Source organism: Haliaeetus leucocephalus, unplaced genomic scaffold, assembly GCF_000737465.1.
Source record: "Haliaeetus leucocephalus isolate CR32 unplaced genomic scaffold, Haliaeetus_leucocephalus-4.0 Scaffold339, whole genome shotgun sequence".
In the NCBI taxonomy this organism is placed as follows: domain Eukaryota; kingdom Metazoa; phylum Chordata; class Aves; order Accipitriformes; family Accipitridae; genus Haliaeetus; species Haliaeetus leucocephalus.
This window is the reverse complement of record NW_010972775.1, coordinates 14,995,504-15,013,241: the sequence shown is the minus strand read 5'-3', so window position 1 is coordinate 15,013,241 and position 17,738 is coordinate 14,995,504. Positions and strand designations below refer to the sequence as shown.

Sequence of the window (17,738 nt, the reverse complement as noted above, 5' to 3'; positions counted from 1 at the left end):
CTCGGGGCGCGGGGACCCGCCGCCGTCCTGCCCGGGCCGGCGTCCCGCGCCGCCCTCACCCACAACGGCCTCAAGGAGACGCTCCTCGACTTCCAGTGGGACCGCCCGGAGATCGCGTCCCCCGCCAAGCCGCTCCGCCGGAGCCGGAGGACGGGGCCGGCCGCCGGAGAGCACCCAGAGAGCCAGACGCCCCCCGAGGGCTTTGTGAACGCCGTCTTCCTCTTCTCCCCCTGCCCCCACTCGCGGAGGGAGCTGCGGCAGTTCGTGTCGGGGAGTGACGCCCCTTCCTCCTCTCGTGAGCCGCCCACGGCTCAGGAGCTGGCGGAGAAACTCCTGCCCAAGAGTGTCCAGGAGTTGATTGTGGACCAGAAGATCACCCTGTTCTGGGTGGACACTGCCGAGTGGCCGCAGGTAATGAGATTATACCGCACAGCTTTCAGCTGTGGGTACTAGTGGGCCATCTTCTACACTACCTTCCCGTATAAGAAGGGACAGCCGCTTTATGCTGTAGTCTTTGAGTGGTAGGGAAAGGTCTGCAGTTTCTGCCACGTAATCTTGTTCAGCAAGAGACTGAAATCTGGAATGGTAGTTCTCCCCGTGGAGATATATCAGCAACTGAGTAACTGTACAGTGTTTTTTGATGGGTCATCTTGTGCTTTGAGTTAGGTTGGAGTTGCAGCTATTCAGAATTCCAGATAAACAGTCTGACAATTCAGGAGTCTAGATACATGCTTGAAAATATTAGCTACCTCTTAATTCAGTGGGAATAGTATTTTTTTATTGGGTTCCTAATAAGGTTAATAAACTCCATAAAATACCTGGAAAGCACTGTGTTAAGATGCTTTGTAGGTGTTTCTTATGCTAGTTTTTCTAAAAGCATGCAATCTCTATTTGTTTGGATGGAAGTTATCTCACTGCTAACATTAACTTGAGATCTCTCTGTTACTTTATTTCAGCTGATCCAATCCCCAGATCATGTTGGATACTGGACAATGTTTGAACTGATCCATCAGACGGGAGGCACCATTTTGCAGTCTGAAACTTTAGTGCAATGTTTGAGTCACCACAGGGCAGATCTTGCTCATGGCTTTCTTGCAGACTCAGGTTCCCCGGTGCCACAGACTGTGCCTTGGACCATGCTTCTGCCACTGGATGCAACTTTGAACTGCTTGTTCTCAAAGCCGTCTGTGTTTCAAGCAGTATTCCCTCAGCAAGAAGGAACGGTGTTTCTCAGCGTGCCTGGTAATTAAAAAAAAAGAAATTGGTGTGCAGAGTAATAACTGTGATCTCTCATGCAGGGTCCTTGATAAGTTTCCCTTGTGAACAGTATGGGTGTAAGTAATTTCAGATATTTAAGAGCCTAAGTTTAAAAAAAAAAAATCCTGCATGTGCTCTAGTTCCTCTGATAAGAGAGCTATTAGCCCATATTTCTGATTTAGTCTCTTCAGTTTTCCATGCTTCCAGAGGTTTGGATGCCTGAAGAGCTCTTTGCTGGTCCCACCTTATATAGGTAATACAGCCTTTTCTTCTAAATGCTTTGTCTCAGCTTCAATTTAGCTAAAGTAAGAACACAAAAAGTACCTTCAAAAGACAGCAGATTAGCTTTAAAGCAGCATGAAGTGCGCATTGTCTCTTTAGGTGTCCCTTTGTGCACTTAGCTCCTCCATGAGAGCTCGGGAAGATCAGTTCTGCAATACGCTTATGGTAGAACTATTCCCAGTTTAATCTCTGAATTTGTTTTTCTTGCATTGAAGTTGTGTCTTCATCTAGATGAAAAACCTGTTTTATAAGCTTTATCCTATCCTTGCACAGGAGGAAAGAAGCAGGAAAGTTGTGCTGTGGTCCTGGAACCTCTAGCCATGAGCCAAAGACAACTGCATTGTCCAGTCAATATCTTCCTGAAAGGTAGCTTGACGTCTTGGAGCTTGATGCAGGCTGGCCACTTTCTCACAGAGAGCTGGATACTGCAGAGCTCACCGTCTGAGCAGGCAGAACATAACAGGTCACTGTTTCTTCAGCTCTTAAGGAGTCTAGTGACTGAAGAACTGCACATGGTAAATTTTTTCTTTGCCTTAAACTAATATCTGTTCTGAAATGAGCTGTGACAAAAGGGGTGACAATGTATCGTGTTGTGAAGACAGTAGTAGTGGTATTTGTTGCACTGCAAATTGCTCATTTGGAGCTAAATTCAGAACATTCTTTAGAAGGTCATGTAAATATATAACCTGTTTGTAAAGTATCTGTACTCCTTAGGTCTCTGTATTTCTAGATAATGTAAACTTTGCTTTTTTTTTTTTAATGTAGGTTGCTGAGGTATCTCTATGTAAAACTTGGTGCCACTGCACGGCTGTCTTATCACCACTTTCTGAGAGCACTGCAGTTCTAACTATACTTGGTACTGAGAAGACCGCTGAAGTTCAGCGGTGCAACTTTGAAGGAGCTGTAGTGGAGAACTCTTCCCAAGACCATGCTCTTCACATCCCAGACATTGTGAATAGTGTGTTGAGTAAAATTAACACATCGGTGGAAGATTCTCTGGCCAGTATGGGTAGGTGTCCGCCAATGCAAAACTTATCATCTTTTGATCATCTCTAGATCTGATTTAGTGTGGAAAAATCTAAAACTAATAATTTTCTCAGCAAGGAGTCTCTCATTTTTGGGACTTGTTAATTTTGTCTTGTCTTCTGTGGCTCAGGCCTTGTGATGCAGAAATCTGCACTGTTGTACGTTTCTGTTTTATTGACAGAGCATTAGTTTCCATTAGCTTGTAGACAAAGCGCAGCTACTTGTGCCTGGGGACAAGTTTTTAGAATGAGGTTTCCTAAAATGTGTCACATAGGCCAGCCCTGGCCAGTAAAGCCTTTGGGTGGGGCTGCAAGGAGGCTGCTTTTAGCTCACCTGTTTTGTGTTGTAGTAAATCTTAAGAGTCTCCCTGCCTGATGTATTGGCTATTAAATTGTCTCTCCAGGAGCAAAGGTTTGGAAACCTCTGCTTTAGAGCCTCTGTGGAGTCTGGGACCTCCTGCCACTTCATTTAGTTTTCTAATTTTTTTTTGTGTGTCTGCTCACAGGAGAAGAAACTCCTATGCCAGAGTGGGTTCAACGGGAACTGTCCCATACAGGAGGCTGGCATCCTTCAATGCTTGAAGCATGGTATCCTGCATCGAATGCTTGTGGAGCAAGCTCAGATCTGATGGAGTCATTCAGGTATTTTTCTGAAACATGTCTCTCAGTAATAATCAAGGATTTCTGCTTCCTGTTAATGGAGTATGGCTGCAGTGTTGCTCAGAGTTCTAGAATTAAATGCTACTCTTAGTGCTTTTATTTCTGTACTTAGTTTACTGTGTGCTTTTGCTTCATTATGTCTTGGTGTATAGACAAAAGGAACCGGGAACAGGATGTTTGGGTAGCAGTTTGTGTGGATTAAGATCTTGACAGTCTCAGGAGTGATATAGGTGACTTAAAATGACCTTAAGCTACTTGGGGAAATGTCAGACTTCATCTGCTCTTATGGTATGATAAGATCCACTGCAAGATACTGAAGATAGTAGTTGTGTTATCACAGTTGGTATTTAGTAGGAATGAATAAACCTGTTTTCTTCAAAGAGCTTGTTGAGGGAAACAAAAAAAAAGCCTAATGCAGGATAGCTTAGCGCAAAGCTGCTCATGTAGTTTTTTGGCATGGGTCAGTGGCATATCCATTGTACATCAGGCAACTCTTGTTATGCTTTTTTCAAACTTGGTGTGGCCCTCTTAAGAGGGTGGTTTGGTTTTTTGTATCTTTTAAGGAAGAGTTTTGGGGAGCAGGCATCGGAAGAGTACTAGCATGCTTTAGTCACACTATATTGCTGTGGGCTGGCACCTAGAGAAACTGGATTCCTGTCCACTGGGAACTTGGGATATGCCTCCCACTCCCATATTTTGTGATAACTGTATTAAATGGCTCTTCTATATAGTCTCCTGCAGGTTCCTAGTGCTAATGGGAAGGATGATGCAGACCAATCTGAAGTGGAACTCTCGGAAAGGCTATCTGAGCTGTACCAGAGAAAATTCAGTGAAACATCTGCTGCAGCTGGACCAGGAAATAATAAAAAAAGACGTATGTATACTTTGGGATTATATGTGTGTGTTGTCAATTAAAGCATAAAGACTTCTCAGCAGGCCTTTTTAATGCATGAACCCTAGAGATCTGTACTCTCCTCTGAGTAGCTGCATGCTTTAGATTTTTTTTTATTTAGAGACAGCATCATTTACATATTAGTATTAGGATTGTCCTTTAGTACAATCCAAATGACTCTAATTCAAGCCTGTGCAGTGACTGACAAAGCTGTTAAAAAGCAGCATGCAGAGCTTTGCAGTTTCACTAACTGTTGAAATAGGGACCGCTCCAACTAGTAGTAAATATTGCAACCTCTCAACTTTGTTCTAATTTTGAGAAATAAACCACTTTCTTCTAGAAGAGTTTTATCATTGCATTTCAGTACACTAACCACAGTTGATTATATATGGACCTGATGTATCCCTAAGTCTTGCTCTGTCAGCTATTTCTATTTCTGTGATACAAGATTGCTTCCTGTATATGTAACTTCTGGTTATACCTGTGTAAGTTCTTATGCAGAGCAACAGTTTTCACCTGCTTTTTACTTTTGGCCATGTTTTCCACTAGAAGGTTACTAATCTCACTTGACAGTAACACAGAATTCAGTATTATGCTCTACCTTGGGTTGCTTTCCTGCCCCAGTATGTCTGACAGTAGAACTCTCTTTTTGTGGCATTGCAGGTGGGGTTCCCCGAACTCCAGTCCGACAGAAGATGAAGACCATGTCCAGATCCCTGCAGATGCTCAACGTAGCAAGACTGAATGTAAAAGCTCAGAAGTTGCAACCTGATGGTGTGCCACCAACAATCAATGAGAAGGTTCCGCAGAAGCTTTCATCAAAAAGATTGGATGAAAAAGTGGAAGAAAAGGAAAAGGCACTTAAAATATCAATAGGTATGCATTATCAGGTCTGATATTTGTAGGAGGTCATATGGGATTTGTATGGAAGGGAGAGGGAAGGATAATAACGGAGTATTGGGTGCTAGGGAGAAGATCAATGTTTGGGTTACTGTATCTTCAGCTTGGCACAGAGTGGTTATTTTTTCCACCATTTTCTCAGTTAGTTTCTATAAATGTTTACAACCTAGTGTTACAACTACTCCTGGGGTTAGTTTCTTGCCATGTCTCCATCTGAAAAAAAGCAATAAGGAACTTATCTTTTTTCTTTAACCAAAAGGAGTAGAGGGGAGCGCCCTATTTACTAATTATGCAGAAGTAAAGGAAATTTCTTGACTGCTACAGTAACCTGAAAGCTTGCTAATCTACTTGGAACTAAGCTTATCATTTGTCATGGGGTCTGGACCTGGGACTGCTTCTGTTAGTGTTCTGTGGTCTGGATGTGTCTTTGCTGGAGAAAATATATCTTTTGATGACCTCTGTTCCCCTCTTCAGCTGGAATGGGTGTTTTATCAGTAAGGTGTGGTGAACAGGCATTTAGTTAACTTGAACCATTTCCCTTGCAGACTTCAAAACTGAGGAGGAACTGCAGTTCCATTTAATTGCAAGCTACCAGAAGGCTGTTGCTGAGGGAGTTCTTTCATCTGCGTGTGCCCAGAATATGATTATGGTCATTAAAAGGTTCTTGAAAGTACAAGATACCAAAGAGAAAGAGGTAGGTAAGAGCATGTGGGCAGGGTTGTTACTGATCTGGAAATGAAAGTTTTTAATATTTTAGGCTACCTTTCCTTCATCTTACCTGAAGTTTTTATGCACAGTTGCACGTAGTCAAAACCACAACTGCTAACTACTTCTATCTGTGCTGACTCAATAGCGAAAAGCTGCTAACCAACTTATGCTGTCAGAAGGAGCCACTTCCCCTCCCATTGCTTTTTTGAGCATACCTTTTGCAGTAAATATGCTGTTTCCACCAGAAGAAAGCCAGGTAATGATTACTTGTAAAGAGTGTAGGAAAATCCATTTTGGTTATCAGTTTACACCTTTACTAAAGATTGTAACAGATGTCTTTCAGTTACATTGACCTCATTCTGAATTCTAATTTCACTTATTCAAAGACAGTATTTTAAAAAATACATTCTTGAAAACCATATTTTAAAAAAGATGTATCTTCTGGTTTTTCTTTATATGGCAAATCTAGGCCTACTACTTTTGCAGGAAAGAAAAATAGTTCAAGGTATTTCTTACAATCTTTAACGCTATTTATAGATTTAAAGTAACTCACTGAAACCAAAATTGGTAAACTTGTGAGTAATTGAAAAAAATAGTGTGAAAGACAAATCTTATAGTTACTGAAGAAGGTCTGAAGCTGCAAGCAAGTGTCCTTCTCTATGATTTTAAGCTACAATTTCTTCTATGTCTCATGTCATTGTGACTTTGCTACTAAAAGAAAAAGAGAATTATTCTCCTTGGAGAAGAGAAAAATTGAGCTATTCCCAAAAGAATGGGTCAACAGAGGAGGGTGGAAAAAACCTGTCCTGCAGACAGGGAACAGACTTGAAGTTTTTGCTGTAATTATGTGTCTCTGCAGGTGGCCTGTGTGGAGAGAGTTAGAAACCATCTCCTGAAGACCAGCAAAATGCTCAGACAACAGCATGGCTTACAGAAGGAGGCCAAAGTCAGAGAGTATGAGACACTCTATTTACTTCAACTTCTGAGATACTGTGGAGCTGGTTAGCAATTTTTAATGGTGGCTTTTTTGTGCAAGTGGAAAAGTATTTACACGGGGTAAATATTCCAAGGAGAATCTCTGGTCACAGTAAAAACATTTCATTAAATTCAAATATACATACGCTGTGTGATAAGCATTGCAGCCTATATCTGAAATGAGGCATCTCCCCTGCCACCAAAATGAAATGCTAACCAAATTATGCTGTCAGAAGGAGCCACTTCCACTCCCATTGCTTTTTTGAGCATACCTTTTGCAGTAAATATGCTGTTTCCACCAGAAAAAAGCCAGGTAATGATTACTTGTTTTCTTAGGTGCCGACTTCAGGTGTTTTTGCGCCTTGAGTTATGTCTTCAGTGCCCTTCACTGCAAAGCAACACTGACAAAATGGAGCAGCTGTTAGAAGAGGCAAGTGAATTATACACCAGGTTGTGTTTCTGGATGGCACTAGAAATGCAGACCTGGAACCTGTAGTTTTCCCTTGGTCTTACTGTAACACTTTATATTACTTACTAAAAAAATCTGGTGTTGCAACTGTCACACTTAATCTGTTTTCCCACTGACTTTCTCTTCCAGATGACAGATATGCTGCGCATTTTATGTCTGACTGAAGACCCAGGGTATCTTACAAAGTTTCTAGAGGAAATATTAGAATTGTAAGTTCTTTAGCATGACTTAAGTGTTACTGGGGACTGTGGTTTTGGTTGGATATCTTCTTTGAGTAAACAGCAATCTACAGCTTTGATTTACTGCATCTTTGTAATTTTCAGAAGTTTAGGCATGTGCTGTTTGTTATATCTTGATTAAAGAAAATGTAGCTGATAAGCAAGTAAACTAATGAAAAAGAGTTGATTTTCAGTTGTTTTTTTAATTGACACTTAAGAACAAAGATTTAGTTCAAACCTTGGGATTGAAACACTGACAGTTTTATGGGGCATTGTATTTGATGTGGCTTCTCTCTGATGCTCTAGGTATGTGAATTCTATACCAAAGACCCTTGGAGATATTTACTATGGTCTCGGTACACAAATACCCCTGAAGCTGGCATCTGTTCTGCCTTCAGACTTCTTCAGTGATGACTCTGTGACTCTGGATAGCAAATCTCCAGGCCTTCCACCATCTTTATCATCTGCCTTAACTCCCAGTGCTGTTCGCCTACTCACTGAGAGTGATCAGCTGGAGGAGCTGCGCACCAGATCTGCCAAAAAGAGAAGGTAATAATTCCAAATAGGAGGCAGCTTGTTGCAGCCTGGGCTGTGGCTGAGGAGTTGTCTAAACTACAGCTCAGTCATTGTTTCTGTTGCTGGAGAGCTAGTTGGGGCAAGCTGACACCTGCTGATAGCTCTGCAAGCCTGAGAGAAATATTAATTTTTCATTTTAACTTGCCATTGTTGACTATATCAAAGTGTAATCTTGATTCTGTATGTGTATATTTTGCACAAGTATAGAAGATTTGAGTATCTTCCGTCAGAGAAAGAGGATGTTCTACTGTGCAGTAGGTGACCCTATATTGTTGAAGTTAAAACTGCAATTTACTGTAGACCTCTATGTTGGGGGTCCTGTGTACATGTTAGCAAATTGTGAAATGAGCTTTAATACCAACCTTAAAGTTAGGTATAGCTATTTATATTGCAAATCATCTTTCAGTGTTGTAATGTGAAGTACCAATGCAATTTGCAATCTGAATTTAGGTAAAGACTTCCTATCTCTAGAGTCAAACTTCAGGTTTAATCGTCATTAGGTTGATAACTATGCTTCTGATCTTATTTTAATTTAATCTTTGTATACTTTCTAAAGGAGTAGTGTATTAGCCAGACACAGGAGCATGACAGAAGCACCACAGAACCTGCGTCAAATTGAGATTCCCAAGATAACCAAGAATCCCATCAGAAAGGTAAAACCTTCCAAGAGGATTGTGTGTGTTTGGCTTCTGTAGGGGTGCAGCAACGTTGTGAAGTGACACTTTAGTGCAAAAACTCTTGCTCTGTATTCACTTAGTAAGTATGCCCTGTATCAGCTGTGCAGAGATCAAAATCGTTTTGAGGGAGAAATTGAAATAATGTGTGGTTCAGAGCTTACAGTTAGTATTCTTAATAATTAAACATAACATGCTGGTGATGCTAATTTCTTTCTTGTTTCAGGAGAACTTGCGTTCTTACCTTGCTACTGAGAAGTCCCAACAGATGCCTTTGTTGCAGAAAGCAGCAGTGCAAGGTATATTGACTTCTAGCTTTTCCATGGAAAGGTGCATCTTCAGCACATGTTCTCCCTGTAAATTTTAGTGAGCCGTGATGAAATTATGCTGAAGCATGCTGGAAATCGAAGGAAGTTTTGCTGAATTCTGCAAAAACTTTGAGGAAAAAATAATCACTGTATTCTGTGTGTGCTCACATGCAGAAAACTTAAATCATGTATCCTGAAAAGAAAAACTTTCCATTCTTCCTTGAACCTTGTAATTATTTCCATCTTCTCTGTCCTGAAAAGAAAATGAGGACAAGAGTGAACTCCTATATCTGGAAACAGGCTAGCTCTCTGCAAAATACTTAATAAAATTAAATCCCACATAGTGTTCTCTGAACCAACATGTACTTCAGTGGAGATTTTGTAGCTCACTTAATGTTTCTCTGTCTGGGATGCTGACTGGCTGCTTTTTCTGCTATGGATCTGTTCATAGCTTATTGCTGGGATAATGCAAATAATGCAAACTTGTAAGAGAAGTCCAGGATGGACTTGTTCCAGTAGCAGAAAAGCAACTTTTCAATGCTTTGTGCACTCTAAAAAGTTGTTTTTCTATGCTGGTATGTGATGTTCCCATCTCTAGTGACCTGACAAAATTACCTTCCTGTGATTTCTACCCCCTTCCCCCCTTTTTTCCCGTTTAATCTGATCATTTCTTGCTTTGTCTTGCCTCACAGAGGTTACAAAGGTAAGGAGGAACCTCTTCAATGAAGAGATACTTTCACCATCGAAAAGGTCTATGAAGAAGATGCCTAGAAGCCAGTCAGTATCTGCTGTGGAAGGCTTAAGATACAAATGCACTGATGAAGGCACTAAAGGTAGGATATGACTTGCACATGTAGGATTGTTGTGGAAGAGCTTTTGCTAAAATTCCTATTTTTGCATGCTCAGTTCTATGAAACAATTATGACATGTTTTTAATGAAAGAGGAAAGTATTTTTAGATCACTGCTGTGGTGTTTTGGAGGGTGAATAGGATGGTATTGAAACTGAAACCTATTTTTTATTGAACTCTGTCTCAAAACTGTTAAAAATGCTTGGTTAAAAAAGGATCGGAGAATGAAAGTTATCTCAGTAGGTTAATTATGTCTGACAGTCAGTACTATTAATAATATTGAGGGAGTGGGAAGGAAGTGTAGACACTGGACTCATAGCTCATAAGCTATGATGATAGCTTATGAGTGCTGGGAGACTGGTGCACAATGATTCTATATTGGCTGTCATTCTTCAACTGAAGCCTGTACAAAACTGTATGTATTTATTTGTCCTAACTGCTTTATAATTGTGTGATGTTATAGCTCTTGCTTGATTTTTAGATCATCGCAAGTTATTGACCAAGAGAGTTGCAGAAACACCACTACATAAGCAGGTCTCCAGGAGACTACTACATAAGCAGATCAAAGGCCGGTGAGTAAGCTCTTTCTGAATTTCTTCAATAAGTATTGGATGCCTAATTAATGGCTGCGAGCGCAAGAACCAGGTATCTTCTTTGTGGTCAAAGTGTCATCTTCACCTAAGGCAGTAAGAGAACCAGTGGGGGCTAAGTTCTGTTGTCTCACTGGGGAAAAATACTGCTTGCTTCATCATGTAGGTCAGGGTGCTTTAATTCCTGCAGCTAGCTACTGTTTAGGTTCAGTTGCTGTTTCGAGGGCTTCTGAAGAAAAGGCCTGTGCTGTGTTTTGTGGACTCCAGGCTGAAATTTAGCATTTACTTCCATGTAGAACTGTTACCTATACAGCTAGACAGTTACCCATACTCAATCAAATGTTAATAGGAGGCAAAGTGCTTACTAATTGCTCACTTAGAGTAGCCCACAAAGCAGTATATTGTAGAATAGAGTACTGCTTTTCAATCTATGTGGTAAGTTCTGTTTTTGGAAATGTGAACAGTATGCCAAGTCCAAAATGTCTGCTGTTTCTCAAGGTCTTCTGATCCAGGTTGTGACACTGGTGTTGTAGAAGAATCTCCAGAGAAAGCCATAAATGGTAAGCACTTATTTTTTATTAAAGGTGGTTTTGCTGTGTTGTAGCTCCTAAGAGGAGCATGCTTCAATTTAGGTAATTCATGAATAGTCAGTACAAAAGTATTGTACTGTTCTGTTGGTGGAGCACAGCCTTCTCTGACAGAACCACTTGCTGCTCACTGCTTTGACAACCCTGTATAGTAGAAGTTAAGAAAGAAAAGTAGATAGTAACTCTTTTAAATGAAAATACCTTAAGGACTTTGAGGGTGAACAAGATTCTGAGCTGCTATAATTACTGTCAAACCAGCACATGCAGGTGTTTTTTTTTAATGTAACTTCAACATGTTGTGCTGTGGCCCTAACACTGCTCTGATTTCTAGTGTAACAGATAGGCACCTGGCTCTGTGAAGTGTTTCTATGTTATGTTGGCTATTGCTGTTTCTTAGCCCCAGGAAGGAAGGAGAAAACAGCATGGTTGGGCAAGTGGAAGATGAAATCACTAGTAAAAAGAGACAGGAGCATTAACTAATTATTTAACCTGGCTGTAACTTGAATTGAACATGGCTTTTCTAGCATTCCTTTCCATATAATTGCTAGAGAGAGGGATGAGAGTAATCATGACTTAGAGGAGGGGGCATCATGATTGGAAGAAGATTTGTATGCATTAATGTTCTAAATCCCCAAGAAAGTTGAAGCTTCTTTGCACACTTGCCTTCCTACATGAGATAGCTGTGTGGAAGTTTCTTCTTAGAGTGTGTTCTTTTCGGTTATGAGCGGTTCCTGAAGATGTCCCCACGGTTGAGGGAGAGAAAGAAGGCTTAATCTCCAATATCCTTACCTTTTCAGAAGCAGGCTTGAGAAGAAGCCCACGCATCAAACAGCTGTCTTTGAATAGGACCGGCTCTGGTGTTTTCTATTCCACTACACAGCCCAGCTCACAAAATTCACACCGAGTCCATCAGGGACAAGAAGAGAGCTGTACATTGCCAGATGTAGAAGGTACTGAATGGGATCTGAGCAGGCTGATATTGCTGATCTGAAAAGCTGGCATGGATAGCTCTGATTTGATTTGTCTCTACAAGAGACTGTAAGAAGTGAAGAGCTATCATGTAATATCTTCTGTAGACAGAAATTCATCCCCAGTAATTATTTTTGAACAGGGATACTGAATTTGGAGGATGGCAAGGCAGCTATTTCTATGATGAATACACTGCCATCTTAAGAAACCAGTCAGGCCCATCTAACAGAATACCACTGATTGTCAGTCTGCATTCCCTAAATGCAGTGAAATCCCTGTAAATTATGGGACAGAAATCCTAAAGCTTACTTCCAGTCTACTTTGGCAGCATAAAGGAATGACTGATGGGATCTTCTTTGCTGGCTTTCTCAGTAGGATTATCAGCTATAAATGGTGACATTTGGTTCTTTATATTGTACTTACTAGAATCCTTAGTTGTGAACCAGAACTTTCTTAAGCTACAAGCTATAAATAGAATAAGAGGCTGAGCTATTTTGTACTTTTTTCTGCTAGAGCACTCTTTCTACAGATGGATATTAGTTTTGTACTGGGAAATAACAATAATTCTGGTGAAGCTTTAACAGTTGGCTAGAAAAGAAGATGCAAGGGCCATAGGCTTTGTATGCTACTTGTCCATACATCTGAAGTGATTGAGACAATTGTTTGTGGCAGGTTACTTGGTGTTAGTTGTATTGTACTGTTCCACTTTATAGGCATTAAGCAGCATTCGGAGAGCCCCACTGTCCAGACTCCCAAGAGGTTTTTCTTCGGTGCAGTCATTGACGTGTGTAGTCCTGCAGTGAAGCATTCACCTGGAAGGAGGAGAACAAGAAAAGATTCTTTAAACTTAGAGGAGCTGACTGCCTGTCAGGTAGAAACACTTACCTCTCTCTTCCTATCCCCTTTTTCAATTCATGTTTAGTGAGACCTACACACCTTAAATTTAGTGTTCCTGTTAAGTCTAATCAAATGTTCTTTGTGTTTTAAATCTTGAGAAGTAAATATCAAGAGGGGTAGATAATACTGCTGGAATAGAACAAGCATGATTCTTTTTTTTTTTTTTCTTTTTTCCCCTGCAGACTCCTAGAAAAACACCTCATAAATTTTCCCAGAAGCCACTGAATTCTGCCAGTAAGCTACCAAGGAGGTCACCTCGCATTCTCCACAGGACACCACAGAAGCTGGAGAAGACTGTTGGCAAAAGTCCAGCTGCTAAGCAGACTGCAGCTAAGTGTCTGGGAAAGTACTTTTCTCATCCTGTACAAAGGGTCAAATCGCCATCTGTGTTAACTGAAAGTAAGAGAGTTCACTTACTGCAAGTAATTTCTAAGGATTGTTCTCCAGCAGGACTTTCCCCTCCTTGCAAAGAGGCTGGCTTACAAATACCAGAACCTGAAGGGTTTGCAGTGCTCAATGCCTCATTATTACCTCTGACATCTTCAAGTCCAGCTGCTTCTTCCCCCTCTGCTGTCCAGGAAAGATGTTTTACAGAACTGCAAACTCCAAGATGTTCTTCGAGATATCTCTCAAAATTAGCATCTCCAGTTAGTACTCAGAGGCAAATCCTCTCAAAGGAAATTCAGGTGCAGTCAGATCTGTTATCTCAAACAATTAAAAGTACTCCCAGGAAACCTGAAGATTCAGGTTCAGAATTATGTACCAGCCCACTGAGTGCAAAAATATCACAGCTCGCTGTGAGGCTAGAGCCTCCCTTCGGTTCTCCTCTCTGTGAAAGTTCCACGAACACTGTAGCAATCTGCTCTCCTTCCCACACGCAGGCTAGGGAGTCTGACTGGGAGCTTAGTGCATTTAAACCATCTTTTCAAAAATCTCCAGGTATTACTGGCACTTCACTGAGGTCCCTGCTTCACACATCCAAGCAGGCCAAATGTGGACCAAATTCTGGAGGAGAGAACCTCACACTTGCATGTGCAACACCTTCTGAAAATAAGGACAATCATCATGATAGTGGTGGTAACTCTTCTGTAGAAAGCCTTCAGCTTTGTCAATCCCCAGTTACAGAAAATACCCCTTTATCAGAGAAAAATAAAGAGATGGATGTAGTGTCTCGAAAGCCTTTTCCAAGAGAGGAAGCAGAAGACTTGGAAAAGCATTTGTCTCCAAAGCCTTCTGCTGGAGGGCAGGTACATGCACAGAATGCTGAGATAGAGTGTGAGCAATTGGTTAAGGAGGGAAACTCCAGTGCAAACACCTGTGAATCGTTCCTAAGTGTTTCTCAAACAGTTAGTGATGACTTGGAACCAAGAACCCTGCTTAGAGAAGAATATATGGGGCTGAAGGCTCCAAGTCTTAAGAGACATTCCAGATTTTCCCTGAATACTACACCTCCTATGCCAAAGTCTGCTCCTGCCTATTCTTTACGCTGCACTGCAGACAGGAGGCAGCGGGAGGCTGCAGCACGGATGGGAAATCCTCAACTTCTAGCCAAGTTCTCTACTCCTAAAAGTCATTGCAAACCGCCTTCTGCTGGCACACCGACTTATGAGGTTGAACTTGAAATGCAAGCTTCAGGCCTGCCCAAACTTCGCATTAAGAAAATTGGCTCTTGCTCATCGTTGGAAGTTCAACCTGAAGCAAATGCCAGCAAATCCAAGGGAGGAGAAAGCCCCTTTGGTGATCTTGCTATGACCTGGTGTAGCAATCACCCGGGAAAACTAGCAGCTGCCTGTGTTTCGCCATCCTGCTTTCGCTCTTTCCACAGTACACCTGGGAAAGGTAGAGGACAGACCTACATATGCCAGTCATACACCCCAACAAGCTGTGCCTCTAATGCCACCTCGCCATCCCCCTTAGAAGCAGGAGTTCCCCGGACGCCTTCTCCAAAGCAGAAAGGGAAGACTACCCCTGATGCTATCAACGATTGGCCTCGGAGAAAGAGAGCAGCAGGCAGCACTGCTAATGCTAGCTGTGGTCAAAGTGAGAAGCATGCTGATGAACAGAAAAGAATGTTAACAGGCAGAGAAGGAGAGATGAAGATCTCGGACCATTGTAGCAGCAAAGTAACAAATACTCTTGGGGAATTTGAACTGGAAGGGATTTCCAGGCTTCAGGACCAGGCATCTCCTAGTGACTCTGAATCCAGGGCTGATGAGGACTCTGCTATGGGAACTTTTGGCTTGAAATCTCGGAAGCGGGTCTTTACATATCTATCACCAGAAAAGGAGGAGAATCGTGATGCCAAGAGATCTTGCACTGATAGGGGCAACTTGGATCTCACTGACTTTTCCAGAGATGAGGGCAACAGAAGCAAATCAAGGATGGACTCTGTACTTCCTGAGAAACGAGGAGCATGTGCGCTCATAACTCTTGAGCAGTGCAGTTGTGTAGGGGATGATGATGTCTTCCTTTTGTCAGGTAATTAAGTGGCATGAGTGACACTCCATTGAAATTCAGAGATGGTTGAAAGTGTGGGGTAGACAAAAACAGGAACACAATTGTTTTCTGTCTGACTATCTGAGGGAGAATGAGGTGGAGGGGGAGAGTGGGTTGTAAATGACATGGAAGTTAATTATGTGGAGAGGCAGACTGGATGTGAGGAGTTCATCAATGGAGTGTTAGTGATGGGAGAGAGATCAGAGAAATATGAAAGAGTAGGAGGCTGGAAGAATTAAAAGGAAAGTTTGAGAACTTGGGGAGGGAGGTTCCCAATTGCATATGACTGGTGATTTATTTGGGTCTGTGTTGATGCTGCTAGCTGTTTCTGCCCAGCATCTAGAACTGAAGCCAACTGTCTTAAGTCTAAAGCTTTAGTATAAACTGGAGCCCTGGCAGGGTTAGTCCTGTGGATGTTGGTATTTATTGGTGCTCCAATTATTCTATCTGCCTGCAGTGGCAGGCCCATTGAAAGTGGGTATCAGAAATGATTGCCTTGCTAGCAGTAATGTTGTATTGGTAGGTATTTAACTTTACCTCTGCTTTTGCTGTGGGTACTGATGATTCAGCTGACCTTGATGAAACAGGCTCTCTCAGCTCTGTAAGCAAGGCCTTCTGAATTTCGAATACTTAATCCAGTATTGTTCTAGAAATCAGGTGTTACAGGGGACTATGGCAGATGTTGTTCTGTAGTCATTGCATGCCCTGAAGCATTAAGCTTCAGTGTCTGTTTCCTCTTGCAAGGAAAGGTTTGTATACAGAGGCAGTGCCTTACTCATTCAGCAGGTATCACTGAGAAAAATGGGCAAACTTCAAAGCCATGTTAGTCCATATTCAGGACAGGAAATAATAGCAGTATTTAGCCTTAAGCTGGTCCTGTAAGAGACTTTCTGTACCTACAGACCTTGTTTTTGTATTTACAGATCGTTGTGGTTTTAACAGGTTTTTTTTCAGCACACATGAGTTAACTGAAGAGTAACTATATTTAATACGAGTGAAGTGCTTTTCTACTAAACCACCTAAGAAAATTACATGTGCCAAGAGCTAATTCCAGACTGCTGTTTACCTTTCTTGATGCCAGAAACCCACTGTGCCAGCCTAGATTTTGTTTCAGATAGTACAAGTGATACTTGGAGTTTGATGGAAATTTTGAGGTAGAATAAAGGCTGTGTATGAAACTTACCTGAAAGCACTCTTGAGTTGTCAGTTTACTGCAGCATCTCACTGTGCTTCTCTAGGCTCAACTCCACCAGTGAAGAGTGTGCTCTCTGCTACCAGCCTTCTAGCACTGACCCAGTCTCCGCTGTTGTGCCAGGGGCAAACACCACCATCTCGGAGAAAGTGTGTTCAAGGTAACCACCTGTGCTGTAAGGAAAGGCTGGGCTTGAGCAGACTAGGTGTGCTCTCTGCTTGCCTGCAACTAAATGTGAACAAAAGCATACTGTGCTAGGGATTGGTCTTTGTGCAGAACACCTGTGGCTGTATCTGCCATTTCTGTATTCAGTGTCCCGATCTCACATGCTTCCACAAAGCTTGGCGTGAAGTGGGAAGTTTGGAAGGGAGGGGAGGCAGCAATGAAGAAAGAGAGTAGCTTAGTAGGAAGGGTGCTGTACTGTTCTTGTTTCCAGTTAGTATTTGGCTTCTTGGAGTCACCAGTAAACTTTGGCAAACTGGCTTTAATTTATTCTTTCTATTTTGTAGAAGAGGAATCTGATGCTTTCCAAATTACTGCCAACCAGGAGCTGTCTCCATTCCACCTCATGACTTCCAGAAAGCATCCCCTTAGCAGGACTTACTCACGGAAAAAGCTGCTCAGCTGAAGTTTGGAGCCACAACAGTATGGGAAACTTTGCGTTATTCCAGCTGTACAACATTGTTTTCAACAAGGACTGTATATTTGGTGCTGGACTGGAGCTGTTTTGTGTTGGTAGGAGACTGGATGCAAGCGTATGACAGTGGAAATAAGGCCCACTAAAAGTTTGGGGTTTTTTTAACCTCAGTTGCAGCATCTCTCCACCCATTCAAAGCCTAGCTCAGTCTTTCTGGTACTTCTGCACGGGGTAGCCGAGTTCTGCAATGAAGGTTCAATTCTGCTATGTAAAGAGGGAGAATTGTCACTTTTCTACAGCTTTCTTGTAAAATAAACTGATATGAATTTTCATTGTGTCACTTAATCAGAAATCTGTCTTTAGCCCAAGTGATGGGCAAGGGATTGGGGCTGCAGGAAGAAGGATGCTGGAGGTGAATGAGTACAAAACAAGTTGCATGCTCCTGCTGTGTATCTTGTCTTGATACTAACTGGATCCCTCTGTTGGATCCAGTTTGTCACAGCTTAGTGGGAAAATAACAAGCAGATTAACTCTGATAGATTGAGTAAATTGCTCAGCAATACTTGACAAATGCCAG

General features: G+C 41.9%; 1 protein-coding gene across 1 annotated transcript; it reads left to right on the top strand.

Annotated features, from left to right (window-relative positions):
* Positions 1–3: 3 nt before the first annotated feature.
* On the top strand, positions 4–17,269 carry TICRR (TOPBP1-interacting checkpoint and replication regulator; the record flags this gene model as incomplete). Its single annotated transcript, XM_010572297.1, has 22 exons — positions 4–411; positions 957–1,242; positions 1,813–2,054; positions 2,305–2,548; positions 3,071–3,206; positions 3,956–4,098; positions 4,780–4,992; positions 5,562–5,710; positions 6,584–6,678; positions 7,036–7,129; positions 7,298–7,377; positions 7,693–7,935; positions 8,519–8,615; positions 8,863–8,935; positions 9,637–9,777; positions 10,275–10,365; positions 10,882–10,943; positions 11,768–11,920; positions 12,653–12,810; positions 13,019–15,314; positions 16,571–16,684; positions 17,034–17,269. Coding segments are annotated over 22 exons (5,637 nt in total), but the record flags the coding sequence as incomplete, so codon positions are not given.
* Positions 17,270–17,738: the final 469 nt, after the last annotated feature.